Raw genomic sequence first — 25195 nt, 5'->3', positions numbered from 1 at the left:
TACGAGTATATCTCTCTTGTATGTGTTCAGTCACTATCAGTCGCTTTTATTTCGAATAAGGTTATCAGCTGTTTGCTTCAGATTTCCAAATCCATTAAAAATATCCGTACTAAAAATGTTTATTGTTGTTTCTGCTTTGGTTTTATTTTGATACATACATAAAATCACGCCTCTTTCCCGGAGGGGTAGGCAGAGACTACCTCTTTCCACGATCTCTGCATACTTCCTTCGCTTCATCCACATTCATAACTCTCTTTTATAGAGCAAGAGCCCGTGAACGCCAGACATACCTTATTTTGTAAAAGCTGAAAGTTTCTGTAAATATGCCTCTAGTACAGGTAGGAACGATCCCCACCTATGGTACTCAGGCAGTGGTTGCTTTGGCAGGTAGCAGGTAATAAAGGTATACTTTTTTCAACCTGAAATTCGTTAATTTGTAAAGCTCAATTTTTTGATATTTTATCCGTAATAATACACAAACTCGCGTTACTCATTGCCAGACACGTACTATGGTTGCAACCCCTTGCCAGACACCCCTAAACTATAATATTTTGTAACTCTACTTACGTCATTTTGTAAAATCTGAATTTAATACATATTTTTTGGGGAATTATTCAAACAAAGTTTCTGAAGTAGCCAGACATTTTTGAAGGTTCTATTATCCTGCCAGACGCATTGGAGTGAGCAAAAGATGCAAGAGTGCGGAGTATATGTAGTAACTGGAGCGAGTGGGACAGTTTACTATGCGTATATAACCGTCCGTTGAACAATACAAAATAAACTAGGGATGGCGATCTAAGATCGATTAATCGAAAAATCGATTATTTGGAGCGAAAAAATCGATCTTTTTAATCGATCGTATACATTGAATCGATCTCGTGAATCGATCTCAGACATTCTAAAATCGAGATACGATTTTTTCTGTTTTGGTTTAAACCATACAATTAATTGAAGGCCCGTATTACAAGAGTGCTGCCGGTTGATTACTCAAAACCTCGCAAGATGGCTGTATGTGTAGTCTCCTTCGCCTCACTTCTCATCAATAAACTTGTTACGTTTATAAATTACTAGAGGCCGCCCGCGACTTCGTCCGCATGGAAACCCTATCAACCCCGCGGGAACTCTGGGATAAAAAGGAGCCTATGTGTTATTCTGGGTCTTCAGCTACCTACATACCAAATTTCATGGTAATCGGTTCAGTAGTTTTTGCGTGAAAGAGTAACAAACATCCATACAAACTTTCGCCTTTATAATAGTAGTAGGATAATCATATTCTTTAACCTATATGCACCACCACCGTAATCTGCTGTGGCGCACATGTGGGCCGACCGTCCGAGACAACTTAAAACTCGATTTTAAGCTTAACATACATATCGTTATGGTTTAAAATTGTTTAATTTACATCCCAAACATACTTAGCAACCACAGACAACAGAAATTAATCTATTACTTTGAATAAAGGAATATGGGATTTCCACAAGTTGCTTTTCAAAAAGCAACTTTCTATGTATAATGCACTTGCACAGGAAACTTAGGGTTTAAATGACGAACTTAAACATTATTTATCGCAGGCAGTCGTGGACCTGAAATATGATCCTATACATTACTGGCAAGAGCTAAAAAACCATCAATAGCCATGACGTATATGACTATTGTGGCATCATCCGTTCCTTGTGAGCGCCTCTTTTCAGTTGCTGGAAACATAGCAAATGATGAGCGGAACCACTTGGATCCCGGTAGACTTGACAGATTGTTGTTTTTAAAAAGGTAAGGTATTAATCATTGGGAACTTTAAGTCAAATTATCTTATTGTTTTTGATTAAAAAAGATTTGAAAATAAATGTTTTGTTTTCTACCTGATCTGATACATTGATGATAATAGTAATAAAAATAATTGTTAAAAGAATTTGATAAAAAGATCGTTAATTCTAACATTTGTCTTGTTTTTTATGAATTTGATTTATACTTACAGTGAAAAAAACATTTTGGAAAAATATCGAATTTTTGAGGATTGATTCATCAGGTCACATCCCTAAAATAAACGACAGCTGATGCGCAATGAAACGTCGCAAGAAACCGAACACTCTGTCCCACTCGCTCCAGTTACTACATATACTCCGCACTCTTGCATCTTTTGCTCACTCCAATGCGTCTGGCAGGATAATAGAACCTTCAAAACTGTCTGGCTACTTCAGAAACTTTGTTTGAATAATTCCCCGAAAAATATGTATTAAATTCAGATTTTACAAAATGACGTAAGTAGAGTTACAAAATATTATAGTTTAGGGGTGTCTGGCAAGGGGTTGCAACCATAGTAGGTGTCTGGCAATGAGTAACGCGAGTTTGTGTATTATTACGGATAAAATATAAAAAAATTGAGCTTTACAAATTAACGAATTTCAGGTTGAAAAAAGTATACCTTTATTACCTGCTACCTGCCAAAGCAACCACTGCCTGAGTACCATAGGTGGGGATCGTTCCTACCTGTACTAGAGGCATATTTACAGAAACCTTCAGCTTTTACAAAATAAGGTATGTCTGGCGTTCACGGGCTCTTGGGCTATTATTTTGATTCACTAGTTATTTAATTTTTTTAAGTTCTTCTTCGACATTTATAGTCAACGAAAAAGTGCTATATTCTATTGTAGTGTTCTCCATATGGCAACATTTAACTATATTTACTAAAAAGATTCACTAAACGTCCTTCATACATCTTCACTCTCACACGTACGAGCATTGCTTAAAGTATTAAATTCCTTGTTACTTGAAGGTTTCTCGCAACGCGTTTATCCTGAATAATTAATGAACCACATTAACTAAACTCGCTTTTTCGTGAAAATAAATAATCTACGTCGTGTCAAGTGCTCTATTTGGTACTCGACTTAAATTAAGCCTGACGGCAAAATGAGTTCAACATTATGCAAAAATTCATGGCAGGGATATGTTGACGCAACCTAAGTGTCCCGAGATCTTCATGTTGAAAGAGCTGAAACAGCTTCATCAAAGTAAAATGGTTAGAATACGAGCATTGAACATGGTCGGCACTGGCATACTCATACAGTTTTTCTTTGTTACAGATATCTACGCAGTCCGAGGAAGTCTAGTGATTAACCGTCCATAATAATCAGTGTTAAAATATCTTGTAGATTTAACTTAACAATTCTTAAATTAAAAGTGAAACTTATGACAATTGATTGGGAGTTAATATTATTGATGGGGATGATTGCACGAGGGTCGGGGCGCTGAGTGTGGATGGTGTTGGTCGGGCGCCGGCGATGGCGGCGCGGTGCGGGGGGAGGGCGGGGCGCGGGCGACGGTGAGGTCGGGGTGGGGGGGCGTGATGCGTGGGCGCGTGTGGTTGCTATGCGTGGTGTGGTTCGCATGCGCGGCGTGGCCCGCCGTGGCGGCTACAGCTGCGGGCCAGGAGCTACGTGTGCTTCAGGCGGACGCGCAAGCAGTCTTCTACGTGGGCATCGCCGCGCCGCCATCGGCCACCGCCGTCGTGACAGCCTTCAACCAGTCGCTGGCGGAGATCTCGCATACGTACCTCGCTGGCGACAACCCACTCTATCTACGCAACATCACGCTTCAGCCTCTGTACATAGAGCTGCCAGAAGATGAAAGGTACGTAATTGCATCATTAAGCATATTGATTCATGATGTTTTGAAAACGATTACATTAAAACTTACCTAATGAACGTATCCTAAAATCACCAAGTAAGTACGTGAATTTCGTTTTTCTATAGTGATTTTACACTCAATAAATATTATTTACGACGACGCCATATTTATCATAATAGATTTGAAAACATATTTTAATGAAATATTTTATAATATTTGCTTTACTATGATACTTTATATAATCTGTGCAGTTTTTACTATTGAAATATATATAATTGACACTTTTTACTCATAAGTCACGTACCCACATGACTATAAACTTCATTATGTGCATATGAATGACAGAAATTGTGTCACGTACCCTACATCATGCCTACATCGTACCTTTCAGCTAAAATTATTTGAAAATGTCACATCAAATAAAACTCAACTCAACCTAGTGCAGAACTGTAGGGGAATTATGAAAATAATTGAGTAAGCCCGTAGCTCTGCTCGAGGTGCTGCCCGTTTGAGATAAAATCCCGATTTTCCTTTCTACAGGAATTTCGGGAATCTGCTCTTACATCCCTAGACAACATGCAACCTACATGAAACCTACATATTCTAAATTTCAAAATTCACCCGAATCATAAACAGCCTCTTCAACAAATACCTGAACAAAGTGAGGAACATCTTATCGATCTTGTCACTCCTAAGAACAATATACTTCGAAGTTTCGATTTCGAACAAGACCAATACATGTCGTTCAGAGTGAAACACTTTATGGATTTAGTTGAAGTTGGTTCCATTCGATCGGCTCACAAAATATAAGTGGTACAGGAAATCTTCGAAATACTATTTGTCGGTTATAATAATATATGTTTGATAAAAAGTTTAAACCTACTGTGAATGTTGGGGTTTCAGGTAAAGTCAGGTACCTTAACACGCGACGGGACTAATAAACATAATGCATCTCTCATCATGGTTACATGCTTATTTTGATTGCATTTGTTTTGATTCCAACAACCTACCTTACCTACGTAACTCAGAAAATAGACAAATAAAGAGTATTTCAAAAAGGATAGTGTGGTCTTATAGAAAATCTCACTTAAGACCGTGAAGGAGTTCACATCGCTCTATTATTTATATCCTCCATTGTGTGAAGTACAATAATTCCGCCAATCTCACATATTGGAGAAGACGCGAGCGAGATTGGAAAAGGGGGTTAAAAACGCTTTCCAACTAAGCACGTTACTATTGTGAGGTCTTCAGTAATATTATTGCTTGTCGCTAGTTGTTGCAGTAAAATAAATTTGTACAATATTTCAATTCTAGATTAATAAAAGAGTTTATAAAAATTAAGGTCATCTTTTTTAGAATTTGTAAATATTTTTTAAAGGTTTTATACTTTTGATGAAATACTAAAGAGTCACTGAAGTTGAACTAAATAAAAAACTAATAACGATAATACTCGTAATAATGATATCGCCACTTTGTTACTAATGTAGTCATATAAGTTATTATTATTACCGTTTGTTTTCTTATTAAGTAAAAATAACCATACCCCAAATAAGACCCAAAAATATCAGTCATATGCAAAAATTTCACTCTACTGGTGAATGTTGTTACCCACAAATATCAAATCTTAAAGAGATATCTTAATTGGGGTGTACGTAGAAGCACACATGAGTTAGTCTATAAGAGTTCTTTTCGAAGTTAATGTCATATGACCTTTGACTGGAATTTGGTCGTTGACTTCTTAAAAGAACCTATTTTGCTTTCTTACCATCAAATCACTTGACTGGCTAGACTTCATAAAAATTGTTATTTTTATAAGCCATGAATGTTGAAGGTTTACTTTGATACCAGTAAGCAACTTAAGAATAAAAAAATAGGAAAATGCTTATTGATTTAATCTTGTTTGATATGGCGCCTAAATAGTCGAAAAAAATTTTTATAAAAGAAACAAGAAATTGAAGTCTTTCATGGAATCTGTATTACGTAGTAAAGCTGAATCGAGAGTTTTCTAAACAAGTTAAATTAGAATGGCTCCCAGAATCAGGTGGCAAAAACTTTTCTGCCTATAATAAGAAGAGAGAAATAATAAACGAAGTAAATATATCTTAGATAAGATAACAATTTTTAATTCTGTAGTATCTCAATTTTTTCTATCATAAAAATGACGAAGCCGCCGTAAAAAAATAAAATCATTTGTTCGATTGGAAGCAATCAACTAAATTCATAAGGAAAATGAAATGAGTGGCTAAATTTGAGAATTCCTTTTATTTTGAGATGCCTTTGTTATCAATTTTGTCATTTTGTTTCTAATTTAGCGGGAAGTGAACATTTAGCTACATTAACCTTTAGAGATTCAACAATAATGTCATTGGATGTAAACCAATCCAATCAAATCCAATTGGGCTTTTTATATTTATTATTAATTTTTTATTATTGGTATTAGAAACTAACGCATTTATAAATCCATATCGTGTTGTAACTTTTTTGTTATTTTTTTTTTGTTTATATTTAAAAGAATTAAGGTAATTGCGACTTTTCTCATTTGCAGTTAACACACATCTCAGAATACCTTTAAGGTACGGAACCCTGTCAATAAAATGAGATCCTTTTACTATCCTTTGGCTGTCTGTCAAAAACACCAGGCTGTATCTGTAGTTGTATACCTATATACTTTTCAATAAAAACAAAGGAATTATTTAAATGGACAACAGACATAATTTTTAATAAATTTTTGAACGATCTAATAGCAAGGTAAAAGCAGTCATGATAGTTCGGAACCTATCATGCGCAAGACCGATTTAAATTTATCTGATTTTTAAAAATCAGACCTTTGCACGGAGCTTAGATCCCGCAGGAATTTTCAGAAAGAAGTAAGTAACATATGTTACTCCTGAAGGACTTTATCATCTAGGTCAGAGATAGAAATCTCTGTATTTAAAAAATCCGTCCAGAAGTTTTTGAGTTTATTCGTTACAAATAAAATAAAAATCTTGAAAATATTAGTCAAAATAAAAAAAAGTGACTTTTAATCCCTCACACTCTTTAAAGTGCTGAAATTCTTTGTGCGAATCCTGTTTGTGCTACGAAATTCCATTCAAAATTTTCTCGGTCTAAGCTGTCCGTCCTTGGAATACCTTACCGTTTCCCTCCGGCGGCGTGCTCAGACCATCAAACTTTAAAGGTGTTCCAATTCCAAAATAAAGTTTGTAACTTGGTTTTTTTTATTATTACTGGCCAGTGTTTCATACAGAAAAAGCTTTTTTTTCATTAAACTCTGTCTACTTTAACTGCAAGCAAAATATCAGCGATATGCTATAATAAAATTATTACGGCCTATCACTCTTTTAAGGTTTTCAGTCTTACACTCTGTCTACCCCGCAAGAGATATAGACGATTATATTAACAAGTGAATGAATAAATAATATGTATAACATTAGTATTGACTTTATTAATGTATTCAACTAACGTTCGGTTTATCTCTTTTAAAACAACCAAGTAGCATTCCATTTTGTAGTCAGTCGTTATGGAACTTGTCCTAATTAGTATTCAGAATCAGGCACTATGATAGTCCACGGAGTCTGTCCTTTTGTACGTGTTGAGTTCCGGCTAATCTTTAACCACTGTACGGATTTGTAAAAGCTTTTACCATCGTGACTTATCTATTAATGTTGAAACTAGATATGCGAGAGGATAGGGGAAGAGAGTAGAATCTCAAAATAAAAATAATTATATGTAAAACATTTTGTATAGACATATTATACATTTAAAAAATATATTAAAATAATCTATACCTAATTATAATAAAACCTAACTTAAAAAAAAGGAAATAAAAGTAATATCAATAATTGGAAAAGTGGTGCGCTTGCGGCATGGTGCCAAAAATAAGATATTATTATTGAAAAGGATGACTGTTATCTGCTCTGTAATCAAAATTAATCACAATACTTCAAAAATATATGTATTTCTCAATTAAATTGTTATAAATCTGTAGTTATATCAATACTGGGAATTTATAAAAAAAATGCTCCGGTTATTACAATTGTTTCACATAGTATAAGCAAAACGGGCCACGCTTAAATTAAGCCAGACCTAAATCATACGAAGTGTCTGTACGTAACAGTATAATTTATAACTTAGTTGTATTTCTATCTGTACACTATTTTACTGTTACAGCTGGTACAATTTATCATCCCTTGGCAATCTCAGTTCAACTGAGTGTGGTTGCCTTCTGACAATTAACCACAGGCGTCTTTAAGCTTTGGCCCAAATACGGTCACGTATGTTAATGATGTCTGCTTAGCTTCCTACATTGTCATGTATTATTCATTTGATGTCTACGATGTAGTTGCATTTATAGTGCTGTTGGGAGAGTATTCTAGTATAGTGGACTATGAATTCGTAGCGAGCAAAATTTTGGTACGCATGGACTATCATAAGAAATAAAATGTTTGTACTCAAGAATTAAGAGTTATGTCTTATATATTTCGTTTATTGCTACATGAATAAATACAGCTGTATTTTATTCATAAGAAAATGATATTAAATAGTTACAAAATACGATCCAATAAATCCTATCCAGACTTTAAATATATCAGGGGTAATTTATGAATTCAGTATAGACCAGCAACATTCTTTGAATATTATATAATGGCGAGCAAGTTTTATATTTATTGCTCTTGTTTATCTCAGAGTTGAATTCCGAATATTTTCAGGTTTTCGGTGTTTGTGTCGAATGTGACGCCGCACTGTTTTCCGAACTTCTTGTATGGGACTTCGTGGAGACATTCCATGTCAGCCTTTTCCGCAGAGCGCTGTGCTGGGGCACTCGTGAAGATGCCACCGGTGGCTTGATAACCCAATTCTTTGGCGAGTGTCATTCTGAAATTTGAGAAAATAATCTGTGAATACGAAACATCATATAAAACCTTTTTTTAAATTCTTATGCTTCATCCACATTAATGCTCGTCGGTTTTTAAGTACCAAGTCGGTGAAAAAGGTGAGATAGAAATATATTGACACTAGATGATAAAAGCATATTAACTGATTGATACGTATTGTAAATAAAATATCATTATCAGCTAATGAGAAACTTTATACTAAGAATATTTTTTCACATCAAAATATGCAAAATTAAACGCATCGATACATTTTTGTATCAATACTTATCAAATCTTGAGAACGAATTTTATGACATTCTGAACATCAAATAAAAGACTTTTCTAACTAAAAGCATGTTAAATATATATAAAAATCTTTATCTTCATATAATATGACCCCTATCTAAATACAACATACTTCTGCTGGGTAATGTAATCCGTTTGTTAAACGTTTACAGAAATGGAATGCCCGTTGGCTATTTACTAGAACAAACAGACGGAAATCCCAGCTCACATGCAATTTAAACATCTTAAGCCAGCTAGCTTGACCAACACAACACGTTAACCTACACGACGCATTTTAATGTAATATGATTTAGTTGAGTAACTATATAAAAATTCCGTTTTAATGCTATGCTGCTATATTTAGAAGAAAATATACTAATAAAGGCAATTTTCATACCACACGATCGGTTGTTCCTTCCAAAAAATACGTACCTTATTTCTACATAATTTTATAAAGGAAATCTAAATGCCAATTTCAGAATCAGATCATTTCGGAGTAATTAACTAACAAAGCACAACAGCTCCCTTGAGGAATTTAAATTAGTTTCTTCCAAATGACTCTACGTACTGGCTGGGGAGAAATTATTTGAAAAGCGTGTGGAGATGTATTTTAGCTTAAAATTATAAGAACATCTATAAATATAGTAAAGTTTTTTGAAAACGAAGGTTTATGTCATTATTATGACGGTATTGTAGTAGACTTGCCAATTTAGTTGTTATAGGATCGAAAGTTTATCTCTCATCATTATCGATCTCGATCATAAATTTAATCTTCGCCATTGTTTTTAAAATTCTGGTATGCAAGAAATACAGTAATTTCACAATTGTAATAGTAGCCTTTTATATTCATTTTTATAGCTACGTTTATTCTTACTTTTCTATTATTATCCTAATGGTTCGAGAACATACATCAAAACCTTTGTCTTAAGAATATTGCAGTAAAATATACCTGGATTTAAGTAGTTCAACCGCAATACCCAGCCCCCTGTACTCCGGTGTCACTGAAAGACCAGCTCCCATGAGATATTTATTCACGCCGTATTTATCATATATCACTGTCACTTTCATAGCCTCCACGAACATTCGCAGTGACAGCAAACCCGGCTTCGTTTTTGGCTGCAAACAAGAGATATTCGTCTCTTAAGACTTTATCTAATTCGTTAACTTTAGTGGCTTTTCTAAAGTCATTTTTTTATCAACAGAAGGCTTATATTTTAATGAAGTGATTTTTTTGCTAATGAAAGTCAAACAAAAAGAATAATTTACAATGAAGTTTGCACTAAATGGATGAATAAGAGAGCTACACTACCTTTAATAGATTTAAACTTGGTAAGTTTTAGTACTAAGTAAATAAAATAGAAATACAATGTACACAAAATGCCTAAATACGAAGCCAAGAATATAGATAAAAGAACAAGATCTTAAAAGTAGCAAAAATTTGTTGAAATTTTAAAGTTTAGAAAACTTATATAAACATTTTACCACAATATGTTTCGTGGTATAAAGTTGGTAAGGAATTTTCAAATAGCAATGTTCCGCTGCCCGAAAGACTGCATAAACTTCTCCGAAGGAGTTGCATAATGCATAATCGTATTGTCCTATACACCTTTTGATTCGCAATGCTCGAAAAGCAGCGATGTTTTGCAGTACAGTAGAATCTTCAAATTTGTATTCCTTATCGTCGGAATTACTCCTATTCATTTACTTGAATCTTTTTGTTCGAACGTTACCAAAGATTAGTAATTATATCTTTGTTCAACTAATTTATTACAAATGTCAAATAAATCTTGACCTTGAACAAGACGTACGCAATTAGATAATTGTTATATTTTGCTCTACATATTTGTATTCACAGATTCGCCCACGTTAAGTATTCCCCACTATTTCCTTGTCTTATATGGTGTATAAAATATGTTAAGTAGTTAATACACGTTAGTTCATTGGATAATATGTAATTAAATAATAAAAATATATATATCTACTTATATATCGTTTTGACTAATTAAATCAAATTATTAAAAAAAAACTTTTACTAATATTTACGTTATATCATTTAATTAGGCAAAAGATCTGCTGGATAAATAACGAAGGGTGAAGGGTCGACCTTGAATGGATAAAACGGGAGAATAAATGGGAACCGATTCTCGGCTACGGATAACAGGGAGGCCAACGAAATGGAACATAAAATAAAAAAAAGAAAATTGTACGCAGACATGCTTGAAACAAAATATATTCTTTCTTCGTGAAAAGATGAGGGAGATTTACATATCACCGTGTAAATTGTTAGTGTACAAATGAATAAAACATTCATTTTAAGCTTTTTCGTTACGTTGTATAAAATGTAATTTAAAAAATTAATCGCGATTAAACATGTAATCCTATCTTTTCATGAAAGTACAAGTTTCATCGTTCCGCCTGAAATAAAAGTTAAATAAATATATAAGGCACGATATTATTACAAAATATATTCGACTCCGTGCTTTTTAAAATTATTAGCTGAATATTGTTCAACTTTATTAAGTACTAATAATTATAGAATGAACTGCTCAACTACAGGAATAATAAATAAATCAAGCACAATATTCACTTCAGGTCTCATCTACCTACAGTGCTGCGAGTAATACGATTAGTACGGGAGTGCTTACAAAGTACCAGTACAGGTTAGACAATCATTTTCAACCGGATTGTGCTCAACGAAGCGTCCCTTTTCCTGAGGCAAACACATATTGACGCCGACGAGAGTGCGTCCCGAGCCGTCCCCCTCAGCCAAGAAGCACGCCAAACTCATTTTCTGCCTAATGATCGATGTCAGGAGCACTCTATATTCCTGTACTGCTTCAAGGTCCTTCGCCGTACCTGTCAATGTTAAATTAATTGACTACACTGCGTTAACAACTTTAGCTGAATAAATCTCCCATCCTGAATCAATTTGAATAAAATTATTTCGCTTAAAAATTTTTCATTCGCCGCCTTAGTTTTGATCCGTTTATTTGAACGCCGGTGGGGTTTGTTAGTCTAATTTGTTGGAACGGAAAGAAAATTTAATAAATCGATTAAAAAAGTTAACTTTCTTTTGAAGTGAGGTTCATAAAACTACAATATAAACTGATTACTTATTATACATACATACTGTCACGTCTATATCCCTTGCGGGGTAGACGAGCCAACAGTCGTGAAAAGACTAAATGGCCACGTTCAGCTATTTGGCTTAATGATAGAATTGAGATTCAAATAGTGATAGGTTGCTCGCCCATCGCCTAAAAAGAATCCCAAATTTGTAAGCCTATCCCTTAGTCGCCTTTTACGACACCCACGGGAAAGAGATGGAGTGGTCCTATTCTTTTTTGTATTGGTGCTGGGAACCACACGGCACACATTACTATAGAGGAAAATAATAGTTTAACGAAGTGGTAAATGTTTGACTAATGTTCTTTATGCAATTCCTTTAGCATACAAAGATAAGTACGTAAGTATATAGCTAAACATCTTTCATTTTTTTTATGAAAGTGAAAAGTAAAAGTTTTATTTATTACCTTCTATTAACCAAGGAGCTTTATTTTAGAAGTTATAGTTTATAAGTTTTAATTAGAGTAGGCATTGAATACAATGGCGATCCTTATATATGTTTGATGTTAAGAATTTATGTTTTGTGTTTATAAGAAACATGTCACACGAAAACTTTTTTGTGAAGAAAATTAGCACATTTAAAATCCATAAAATCGTCGTGATGAAAATTTTGGCATATTTACTTTTAACTGTCCTCAATTGGGTTGTCAAAATGAAGTTATAATTTCGTATCTTAGCAAGGAGGGACCCTCGGATGAAAAGGGTGTCTAACGATACCACATTTAAGGTAGCCACCCCCTCTCCCTGTCCCCAGCTACAAATGAAAGTGAAATACGGTACTGGCATAGTATTGTAGGGACCTCAAATACTTGAACTCGACAGTCTAATGTATTGTCTGTTTGAGAAAAATACCACACGCTATTACCACCATAGCATAAATAACTTCAACCAAATCCATTCTTTTGCTTTGTATGTGCGTTGTAATTTCAGTCCCATTAATTTTTTTGTTTCAGTATAAAATAATTTTATCATGTAGTATCAACTGACTGAAATGAAATCAATATGCAGGAGTTCGTTGAATAATGGTGGCTTTCCAATAATCTACCAAAAGTGTTCAATTTTTATTTTTAGCTTCTTACCTATACCTGAACTGAGAGAAAAATGCTCACACCACAATTGCTATGAGCTATGTTTCTATTCTATGGTTATATCGTGCTGGTACGTAATTGGGCCGCTCGTACCAAGAAAATGGCTAATGACTCGAGCATTTTCTTGCGTAAGGAGGCGTTGGCGAACGTAAGTTGGGATTAAGCTAATTGCAAAAAATTCTCACGCGCAGATTAGGCGCTCTTGATTAATGTTTGTTAAGTACTTTGCCGCTTTTCCCACATTTGAAATTCATTAACAACATGCGGAAAATATAATCTTACGTCGATTTTCTACTTAATTGCGAGTTTAGAAAAATAAAGATGCTAAGCTTTCCGATATATCAAATTTTTCACAATATTAATATTGTTCTCTCAACATTTCATGGAAAAATTTTATCTGTTTACCTACTGGTAATACAGGAAATACGACTGTGGTAAAAGGACCAAATACATAAATTTAAATTCTAGGAATTACATTTTAATCTAACATCAAATAAAATATCAAATATACATTTGACTTCATTCACATTATTACTGGAAAAACATCGAAGTTGGAATTTCAACTTCGATATTTTCCCAGTAATAAAAATATAATAACCGTACCTGCAGCAATCCACCACACGTCTTCTCGAATATAATTTCCCAGCATAAACTCTACGGCGGTGCTCCACATCGAATCGGGAATATCCGATATTTCGAACCGAAGAGTTCCTTCATCGACTATCCTTTCGAATCGACTCCACACTTTCGGATACTCCCGGCTAGACATCAGTAAATAGAAGCAGCTTCAAGTCCAAGAGCTTTTAGAGCTTTAAATTTCAAACGACTTCTGAGACGTTGAATGAGTGAATGGGGACTGAATCCTTTATTGCAGTTCGTTGGCTGGTGTACAGCTATGTACATATTGTATTGTGTTTGTTATTGAGACATTATACAGTATGTTGCTTTATATGTAGTTTTCAAATGAAGATTTTAATTACTCTAGCTTCCACACAGGACTGATAGCGAAGAAAGGATAACTAGTGTAAGTACGTCAGCTCCAAGTCTAATCGCGCAAATTTATTTATTTATTTATTTAAACTTTATTGCACAAAAACAAAAATGTACAAAAGGCGGACTTAATGCCGCTTGGCATTCTCTACCAGTCAACCAGCTGACCAAACAGAAAAAACTAAGTTGGTGGTGCGATAAAGTGCACATGCATACTGACAAAATACATACATTTTGTCAGTATGCATGTGTATGAATTGTAGAAGTCAAATAAGGGTATTAGGCTTACAAAATTGAGATTGTTTTTTTCGTATCACTCTATGAATTACCATACCATATCATGGAGTCATCCGAGTTGAACGTGGAAGAGCATCTTCGAGATTTTTGTCTGTCGATTTTGTATAAGATGAATGAAAAGTTATAAGTAAGACTTTAGTCGGACTTAAAGGTATTTTATGGATTTATTTTGCAATATTAACGAAAGGAACTACAAAGAACCCAATATCGAAATTTGCAGACAAAAGCGATCGATCAATTGTCTATGACATTGCAGTCATAAAGAATAACTTATTCTCAATCATCAAATTATTCCGCAAATTTCCCTTACAATGAGGTTTATTGTGTTAAACAATTGTTATTAAATATTTAGAATATTTTTAATTTAGGCCGTGTATATAATATAGTGAAAAATAAAATTTATATCGTAACAATGAACTGGCTGAATAGATAAATAGGTAGGTGGGAATAATTCAACTATAGCATTATCCTACTACTATTATAAAGGCGAAAGTTTGTATGGATGTTTGTTACTCTTTCACGCAAAAACTACTGAACCGATTACCATGAAATTTGGTATGTAGGTAGCTAAAGACCCAGAATAACACATAGGCTACTTTTTATCCCAGAGTTTCCGCGGGATTGATAGGGTTTCCATGCGGACGAAGTCGCGGGCGGCCTCTAGTATTCAAATAATCTTGACCACTAGAGCACGCCATATTCGTATCATCGATTGTATAAATAGGTCAATGTGAGTGCATTGTAATGTGTGTAAATGATCTGTTGAGATCCGATTGCGGTCGTAATTAAGTCGAGGAGCACTGTTCTACATTTAAAAGGTTACACAATCCTTACCTTACATCCACTGCAGATGTGAATAAAGCTTTAATTTTTTCATCTACATCTATAAAGAGGAAATTCATAGATTGAACTATTCAGACATAGGAATCAATACTCTCGTCTGTCTTTACAAAGAAGAATCTCAAATTTTATTCTGCGATATATTTTTACTGCAAAAACCTCAAATGCAATTGAATAAAAAGCCTCGCGGGCCTTCATTTTTTAGGAGATTGAAGCCGAAACCTTAAAATTTTATAATTCAAATCGAAATTGACACAGCGACTCAATAAATCACCATAAAAATGTCTTAAAGCTCTGCCCGATTGAATCTTTTTTAAAAAGTCTGACAGAAAAAAAAACCCAGCCTTAGTAGTTGTATGGAAACTGAATAATATAAAAATAAAATCTCTTTCTATTCGGAGAGAGAACGCGTAAGAGAGTAGTTAATTTTGAATTTTAAAATTTTTAGTTTTGGCCTCAATCTTCTAAAAACTTAAGGCCCTCAAGTCTTTTATGGCAATTGCATTTGGGTTTGTTGCAGTAAAAATGTATTGCAGAATAAAATGTTGTTGTAAGCCATTAAAGAACGTGCGTGAAACTATTTAACGTAACAAATATTGTAAAATTTACGAGTACTACGAACGCTATCGTTAACACAAGTGCAGCTGAACATTACATACTTTAGCTAAAGTTATAACAGCATAATTCTACGGGCTGAATAGTGAATACATTGTTCAGCCGCTGAACGAGGCATTGACAAAGGGGAGCATATGCCGACATTATTATGATAAAACTCGTAACGAATTTTGTTTGTCGAAAGTCAAGCGTGCATGTTATATAGTTGAAACAAAGAAACCACCAGCGGGTAACGAAACTTTCGCTGATAAAGTTTTTCTCATTGTAACGCTGGGCTCGTGACTTTGTTCATGTGGATGCATACTTCAATGGTGTTCCTACTTTCGGACTTAATTATTTAAAATGGAATAAGTTGTAGGATTGAACTTGCTACCATAAAGTTCGCGTTTTTAATCTTAATTTGTCCCGTATATATTTATTTATTTTATTATTTATTTAATTACTTACTAAATAAACATAAGTTAACTTAAGTAAAGAAGTATGCAGGGCTTCTGGCAAGTATAAAGATGGTCTCATCCTATTCCTCTGGGAAAGGGGTGTAACTTGTGTATGTATGAAATGATTGTAACGAAATGGATGTGTTTGACTGCGATCAAATATAGGTTAGTCAAACGGGATTCGATTTGTGTAATAATTTGGTTATATTGTTGATCTCATATCCCATGACATTTATCAAGTATCAAGTAATTGTACATACCTATATAATAATACTAGCGACCCGCCCCGGCTTCGCACGGGTGCAAAATTATAAATGTTATGTTATTATACATAAAAACCTTCCTCTTGAATCACTCTACTTGTTACAAAAAACCGCATCAAAATCCGTTGCGTAATTTTAAAGATTTAAGCATGCAGACAAACAGACTAAAATAGCGACTTTGTTTTGTACTATGTAGTGATATGAAAACAATACCTTTGTCTGCCAGATTTAGCGTGCGGTTGCTGGAGCAGACCTGCTCAGCCATCGGTGGTCGGCGGGTCGCGGCGCTCTTCGTGTACGGCGGCGGCCCAGCATCGGCCGCCGTCGTCACCGCCGCCAGCCGAGCCGGCGTCCCGGTGTTAAGGGCCTCGCCTTCGCATCTGCATCTCTCTTATACTATCGCCAACGTGAGTTTAATTAAAAGTTCAAAATAAAAACACAAAAAGATACCTTATATTATTCTTATCATCATTCAGCCTTAGGGCGTCCACTGCTGAACGTAGGACTTCCCCTATAATTTACACTTCGCTCTTTTGGGGTGAACTGGTATCCAACTTTACCCCTCTGACTTATCGAAATATCTAGAAAGGTTTATTTGGAAATTTCACAAGGTTTCCGGTTCAATGAAAGTTAATTTCGAATTATCGTTATTTTGCAAGTATCGTGTGGTTCCCTGCACTTCAAACTAGGCCTACTCTATAGCTTCTTATAGATGTCGTAAAAAGCGATTAAGCGATTAATTATCGATTCAGTCATTTGAAGACATGTTAGACAGAGTCATCAGACAAGACTGTTGACTCTGTCTATCCCGCAAGAAATTTTGATGTAACTTTAGATATGTGTTTATAAAGTTATATAAAAACAATCACTTAGCTGAATAATTTTTTTTCTCATCTCAAATTTAGTTTGCATGCATCATCGTAATTTTCATCACACTAAGGTTATATAGACTTACTAGGTTGGCGACCCAAATGAATTTTGTCCATTAAGATAAATTTGTTACTACCTCAAGCTACAACGCTGAGGTTATAACCTCACATCGTACCTTCATATATATCATCTATCACATATATACTCGTATATGTAATATATCATCAAGTAGCCTTGATTCAAGAGCAAGACTCGGAATAGGCGCCTATGATCTTGGTCCCACCCATATAAGAAATTAGTTGTATAAATTACCATAACACTTCATTTTATCTATTGAGATATGAATAGAATCATCTTACCCTTACTTTACGTTCACATTTCTATCTACTGATGCCTTATTGATTATACTGCAATTAAAGATATTCCGGAAAAGCCCATTGCCTTTATGTATGCAAAAAGCTGGTAACGATTCCATTCACGGCACGCCATTAATCGTGGTTGTTATGATAAAGTCGAGGATCGCCAACCGCCCTATGAAATAGCGTCTGTACGTGACAGCTGCGAGTTACTCGGCACGCTCATGTAATTTATGTGATGGGCCGATTACTCTGGTTACCTCGTTACTAACTCTCTGAACAAGTTTCGATCGAAACTCCTTGGTGCAACTCGAACTTTCGAACTTGATAGAACTCGACCTGATATATGAAGTGCCATGGCGTTTTTGACTAAATACGATCTTCTTCTACGTCGATTCCTCAGGTGTGAAGGACGTGACCATCATAAACTTCTTTTCTCAAGAAGGTAATCCAGGAATCTAGGTCCTGCGCGTGCACTATGGCCTTCTGGAGATTGGTGCACGTGACAGTTCTGATCAAGTCTGTCCATCTTGTCGGTGCCCCTCCCTGACCTCTTCGATTTGGGACATAACCCAACAAAATTAGCTTTTCACACTATATATGTATATACCTAAAAACCTTCAGATATTGTAAATAAACATAAAAATATTAAAGACACATATCAAGAAAAAGATAATATCAATGAAATAATAACTTCTATGAAGCTGTAAAGATACGAGTATTATCGATTTAAATCAGTGCGGCCTATATTTCACACTCAAGTAAGCAGTGAGTTCAAGGTGTTTACAGAGACAGTCGCCCGGAAAAGCAGGACGTTGCTATGAAGTATATAATTATATACAGAGATATAATTTTCCGTTTTTGGTGTAAATGAATTTATTAAAAAATAAACATTAAAACCTGCATAGTATTTTATTAGTTGGTAGTTAGTTGGTACACCTATTTCAGACATTGATGAAATAAAGATAGTTAGTTATGGAAATGCTACTCTATCTGTATGGAAACTAAAAAAAATATTGGTAGAAAATAATCTAACTCAGTAAGCAGTTGCTTCACTCTCGCTGCACTATATATTGACTTTCAAGTCAAAGTCGTGTCTCACAGCTAGCCCACGATTACAATTGTGGTGATGATGCTTAAACTGTAAAATTAACAATGATATAATAAAATGGTTTAATAGCAATATTTCCTTCTGTGGTGAGAGCCGCAATAGTTCCGCGTCACTGGTGACATGTGTTCATAATATATTACACATAACGAGGCGTCACAAATCACAATAATTAACCACGAATTGCTTTGTCTAGATTAAGAATAAAATTAGCTACCTACTCGTATTAATGTTGAAATTTTCTTTTGAATAATAATCTCACCCGTAAAATGTGCTGGCATAAGAAATGGTATTACCGACAAGTAAAAAGGTGAAGATATTCAGTAAAGTCGTCCGAACAGGAATAAGAAATTGCTGAATTTGTTACGAGCGGGACGAATCAGATTTTATGATGTGCATAATATTCTCGAAACTCGGGTCATTTCTCGTTGTGACGGGGACTTTTTAGGCGATATTCCCACGTATTTCTTTTTCTGTGATGTGAGCCCGGGGTTGGTGTTGTAGAAAATGATGGTCATTTATAACCCACTTTAGCAGTGATTACGCAATGACGTGGATTAATAATGCTCTGAGATCATGATATCATTGGAATTGGAATGTAGTAATTTTTTTTTTAACTTAATGTTATCGGACTTAGTTCTTCCGATGACATTAAGTTAAAAAAAATAGTTTAGTAACTTAGTTCTTCTATATTATAAGGATTGCTATAAATGTTATCCCATTTGTCACAAATATTCTATAAAAATATTCTTTTTAAGTTAATCATAATAGTAAAAAAATAATAGTGAAACTATGACGAAATAAATATTTTACTTAATACTAATTTTATTGTTTTTAGGATATGCTTCCTTTGGAAATACGGCTAGAAATAACAGCAAGAGAAACCCTCCATGCGCTCAGGTACATTTTAATATTTTTGCATACGATGTTTGAAGTTGATTTGTTTGTGCATTTATTCATAAAGTTGTATTTGGTTTCAGGGCCACCCTCCTACACACACATTGGCACTCTTTTACTTTGCTTGCCGTTGAAGATATCTATTCAACATTATCCCTGAGGAAGGACCTGTCTTCAATTCTAACCACTCAACCGCTTAATCCTAAATGGCTTTCGCTGCCAATGAAGTACTCCCGTCATGCTCTTTTCAGGTAAATTGTACGGTTTTAAATAATCTTTGCTTTATGTCATTATTTAATGACGATTTGAAAAGTTTTTTCGAAGGGAAAGTAAGATTACGGTATTTTACATTTTTACTCATTCAATGCATAATAAATCATTCATGCATAATAAATCATTCATTCATTCATTCATTCATCATTCATTCATTCATTCATTCATTGCTATTATGGGCAGATTCACTAAGCTTAATTTGCAAAGCCGTTGGCTCTGTCTTCGACAATAAAGACGTAGTGTGCATATATGTGTTTATTTCTTCGATACCTACTATTTGACCATAACGACAATTTTAATTGTCTACAGGCGTCTTGCTGAAGTCTCCAGATTAACTCGTGGTGTCGTGGTCTTGATATGTGACATCGACTACGCCAAGCTTGTCATGGATGAAGCCAAGCGACTGAACATGCTTGATGGCCATTTCTTTTGGCTTTGGGTTGATGCTTCTAGGGAGTTTGATGTCTTCCATAACATCGGCAATAGAACACAATACGCAAATGACAATGGTTTTGAAAGTTTTTGGGATAAAGTTGGTACATCAGACCACAAACGCTTTGATCGCCATAGAAGAGACGATGCAGACAATAATTCTACAAACGGGTTCAAGAATTCATCAAAGAAATATGAAAAGCTACTTAGAAAAATTAATGAAAATGAGATAAAGATAAAGTCTAGTTCAATAAATACGAGTTTTCATCGTATTAGTAGTAATAAGAGTATGTCGGAAGCGCACAGTGTTAACAAAAAATTATTAAATGTAAATTTTAGAAAATCGTTCGACAGTAGTCGCAATATTAGTTCAGAAAATATTAGAAATTATAATGTAAATATCAAAGGCGTTGAAACTTCTAAAATCGAAAGGAATTCAATTGAGAAAAGAAAAATGTCCTTTTACAATAGAGATATTACTAGTAATAATAGCTTTAGTAAAATGAAAAACGAATCTTTTAATAAATATGTAAATAGCATAAACGTAGATAGAGTGAATAGTGCCGAAGAATCTTTAGGTGAAGAATATATACACAATAATGAGATAAATAAAAAACTAAAAAATAAATTATTAATCTCAAGTGATATTAGTGATTTCTTAATGAATCCCACGGTGCAAACGTCAGTTACGCATAATTTAAGATATAAAATCGAAAAAAGAGGAGACCGAAACGTAAGGAATCAAATAAATATAGCTAATGAGGATAATAAAACTAAAGATAATTTCACGGAAATTTTCAATAGTTTTCCTGTGGGATTATTAGCCCTTCATCCGCAACCAATGAAGATTGGTAAGCATCTTTACTTTTTTTAATTTATGCTGCTTATACGATGATAGTAAACTAGACTACCCGTTTTTCATAAAATCTTCAATAAATTACACGAGTTAAAGAGACCGTTTTCCGTTATTTATTTCATCATTTTGTAAAAGGTCGTATATTTGACGAAAAATAAATAAAAGTGAGGAAAATAAACTAATTTGATAACCGCAAAAAATTATCGCGAGTCCCGCATCTATCATGACGGTAGTTACAACGTGATTTGTGGATATTAGTCCTTCAGATTGAATGTGGTATCGGTAAATTGAAGGAAAACAAAAGTGGTGATAAAATACTCATTTCTGAGTTAATATTCAAGGTGCACTCATGCTAGTGGCTTTGTAAAAACGTGTTTTAGACTATGACTATTCATTTTTAGATCGGGCATTTGTCCAGACAGCTGTGAGAATGACTGTTGGAGCGTTGCGTCGAGTGTTGCGCGCTTGTGATGCGTGGTCTGCACAAGCGCAGTTCTTTAGCGATGCTGTGGCATCGTGCTGGGATGAACCAAGTGATGCTGCAACAGATTTCTCAACAGAATTTGTAAGGTGAGCTGTTTGGTACCAAAGAAAGAAAGAAAGAATAATTTCAAAAGTAATTCATGCAATTCGAACACTACAATTTAATAATTTGGATGTAATAAATATACAGTAAGTATTTCTTAGAGTTTCAGGTGTTTATTCTCGGTGTTTTAATCAAACATTTGTTTAAAGTTATTTCATTGAAACACTTATTTGAAAACTTTAAACGTTTAAAAATTCTATAAATATTGCTCTACCCTTCTGAATTTATCAAAGTTATATTAATTGAAAAGTTCTTTGACGACATCGTCTCGAAAATAATGACCGAAAATTACGCAGCACAATCTTTTGTTAAACTTACAACTTTTTACAATATTAGACAGTTAAAAGACCCTGAAGAAATGCTGTGCTTGAAAGAGAAATGTTTTTAAGTCCTTAAGTAGTTTTTCTACGACGAACGAGAAAGTTATCTTAAATAAATTTTATAATATTTTTCCTTACTTATCCAAAAATCCAAAAGTTGTACCTCTAAAGAAGAAAAAAAAGAAGACACTCTAAGACAGTGTTTTTTTAAATATGTTATATCATTCATTAAAATTTTAAATCTTTTTGAATTAATTTAAGTTTCCTGAAAGCAACTTAATATTTATAACAACATTCATCTGACAGAAAATATTTTAAATCATGTGACGAAATAATAACCGCCAAACCGACTGTTGAAACTAAAAAATGCAAATGTCATTTTATATACATTCAGTATTAAATTTAAATGATAACTCATAAAGTTCCAATACATCACGTGAATTTACATTAAAGTAATTTACGTTTTCAAAGCAACCGCATTCAAACAAGAGACGATAATAGAATGGTAACAAGCGTGGAGCATCATCGTAAAAGCAAATTGACTAGCGGGTCCGAGAACGGCTCGAGATTACTTTTATGCCCTTCTATCTAAAAGGCGAAGCTTGGTGGGTTTATATCTGCCCGCATTACGCTACATAAAACCTTATCTCCAGACGTCGCTGGTCACTCAAACTGCTTGCCCTAGATTTGTCAGTCACGTTAGCTATAATCAAATTTTTCACCGTAACTTTTGTTTGACTTATTGATTCGTCATATCCTTAATTGGAATTTCAAAACAAAAAATGTTGAAAGTATTTCTTAATTTGCATTATAAATTTAATTTAAGAAACAAATATTATTTAAACTATTAATTATAATAGAAAGAGAAAAGAAACTCGTAATTTATAAATTGTGTAGTTCCTGTAAATCATTTGCGCATGGATCTAAGGTTTTCACCCCTAAAGGCTCAATAATATAGTTATTAGAAATACATACATACTCGTATTTGAGCCCTTTGAGGCTTTCTGCAGATGGTGCTGCGGCACCGGCCCTTAAACTGGTTGCCTGGAGGTGCCAGTGTAATGAACAAGTAGCATAGCTTCACATAAATAAACAAAAAATTAAACATAAAATTTAATTAAACATAATTAGAAACATAAGATTGAGCTAGAAATGTTTTAAATAATAAGTAGGTAACTCAACTGATACTATGTAAAGTACTTTGTGTTATTAAATATCGAAAACGTGCCATGTACATGTATATAGTAATGTATTTTTTATTCCTATGTATAATACTTATTTAGATAAAACGGAAAGAATTAATTCCAGTCAGCGTAATGGCAAAGGTTTTAGTTTATTTATTGCTGTGGAGATCTGTCGTGTCGCGTCGCAGTGTGACGTTGACAAGGGTACCGCCGCCCAATGTCGTGGAAACACAGCCAACAAAGATGTGCGACCAGATGAAAAGCACCATTCCGAGATATCACATCTTAATTGACTATTTGTTTATATATCAAGGACATCTATTCTAGAATGAAGGGATGTTTCCATTAACATACTACCGGATGAAACAAAAAGTTCAAAAATAATTGAAAGTATTGAATACTTGAGATATACAAAATACTTGTTTTGGAACTAGCTGTTGCCCGCGGTTTTGTGGGCGTGTCGCTTAACACGTAAACTTTGGAAACTTTAATTATCCAGACTTATTTAGACTTATAGTTCATTCTATAGTTTAGTATCCTAATTCCGTGTCAATATTAAAAAAGCCGTTTGATTGCTACGATATGAAACTAAATCATATTTGTTGTAGATATTTTGATATTTTTTAAATGATATTTTTTTTTTTACCCATCCCGTCCCGTCCATTTTTATTACATTTTATATTATTTGGAAAACTTACAGTGCATGTAACTAACATAGTGACCAAATGCATAGCTGAAACACAATTATCAAGTTTGCACATATTGGTATCTGCATAATACTGCACATATCAATAAAACAAAGTAGAAATTCAAGCTGTATTAAAATTAAACACGTGTGCAGTAGGTGCTTGAAGTTAATGACCATTACTTCATTTTCCCTTAGCCAATTTTGATGAAACAATGCTTTAACAACACTCTTAATTATGTATATGTCTCAATGCCACTGAGGAGGTATGGATTTGTATTCTAATAACTATTGTTAAAATGGATCCCTTTCATCCAAAATAAATTAATTTATTTTATTCTTATTTCTATTCCCATTAGTATAGTAATCAATATATGTATATGTATATAGTAAAAATCAAGTGTCAGAACATAAAATGCAATTTTCTGGGATTGATTATCAAAACAATCGTGACTTATAGATAATACTCAACCACAAATACTAGGCGATGCCTCGCTTTGTCGCTAATATCTGGAATAGTATAATATAATTCCTTAGCGAGCACATGGAAGCACTAAGATAAGATTCTTGGAAATTCCCACGCGAACAGAATATATGGGGTTGGCACGTATAAAGCTTGGATAAATTAATTTATAATGACACAGAGATAGTTAATAACTTATTAGAAATCCCAAATATATGCATACATTATAAATTTAATGATGATTGTGGAAAATGAGCATAACCGCAACTATTTGTTTTTGATCGGACCGTTGAAAATTGCATTTAAATGATGTTAACATTCGCCAAAGGTATATGAAAATCCTATACCTAGAATTTGTACGACCACAACGACACAAACCGTTTAGAAATTGGAAAAGTGTTAAAATCGATGCAGTTGTGAGCAGGAAAATCCAATATGTGCAGTGAGTAACAAGTATTTCCCACATGTCTGTACTGGCAACAGTCGTCTGAGCTCTAAATTCTCAGAATATTCTACGGAGCCACAATTTTTACTCGTACAACGTGTATTTGGCGGTAATAAAGCTAGTTTTCGCAGCGTTTCTCCAAGAAATATTTGTTATCCAACTTTGTTATTGCTTTGAAGCAGTGGTGGTAGAGAAGTTAAAATAGCCGGTCGTGATCAGTTCGGGTTGAAATTTTATTATCGCGTTCGTTACTCTTTAAGTTCATGAGACATGAGAAGGTTTCG

The 25195-nt window shown here is 34.1% G+C and overlaps 2 protein-coding genes across 2 annotated transcripts in view; one reads left to right on the top strand and one right to left on the bottom strand.

The window, feature by feature from the left end:
- Nucleotides 1-2058: 2058 nt before the first annotated feature.
- LOC106132923 (uncharacterized) overlaps nt 2059-25195 on the top strand; it is a 38039-nt gene continuing 14902 nt past the window's right edge. The window contains exons 1-7 of the mRNA XM_060945117.1: nt 2059-2202; nt 3233-3624; nt 16663-16843; nt 19609-19670; nt 19751-19918; nt 20250-21223; nt 21630-21798. Of these exons, the coding sequence (XP_060801100.1) occupies nt 2059-2202; nt 3233-3624; nt 16663-16843; nt 19609-19670; nt 19751-19918; nt 20250-21223; nt 21630-21798 (2090 nt within the window). The remainder of the gene's footprint in view (nt 2203-3232; nt 3625-16662; nt 16844-19608; nt 19671-19750; nt 19919-20249; nt 21224-21629; nt 21799-25195) is intronic.
- LOC106131788 (uncharacterized) lies at nt 8304-13763 on the bottom strand. The gene is made up of 4 exons (XM_013330989.2): nt 13598-13763; nt 11461-11636; nt 9730-9896; nt 8304-8496 (listed from the first exon to the last, which is right to left on the bottom strand). Exons 1-4 carry the CDS (start codon nt 13761-13763, stop codon nt 8304-8306), a joined length of 702 nt encoding a protein of 233 aa, XP_013186443.2.

This window comes from Amyelois transitella, chromosome 7 (genome assembly GCF_032362555.1).
Source record: "Amyelois transitella isolate CPQ chromosome 7, ilAmyTran1.1, whole genome shotgun sequence".
Lineage (NCBI taxonomy): Eukaryota > Metazoa > Arthropoda > Insecta > Lepidoptera > Pyralidae > Amyelois > Amyelois transitella.
This window is presented reverse-complemented; position numbering and strand designations above follow the sequence as displayed.

Coding starts and splice junctions, on each gene's coding strand:
- LOC106131788 (XM_013330989.2), bottom strand. CDS start 13,763: ATGTCTAGCCGGGAGTATCCGAAAGTGTGGAGTCGATTCGAAAGGATA. Junction 9,897..11,460: donor GCTTCGTTGAGCACAATCCG/GTTGAAAATGAT, acceptor TCTTGTTTGCAG/CCAAAAACGAAGCCGGGTTT. Junction 8,497..9,729: donor GTTGAACTACTTAAATCCAG/GTATATTTTACT, acceptor CTCAAATTTCAG/AATGACACTCGCCAAAGAAT.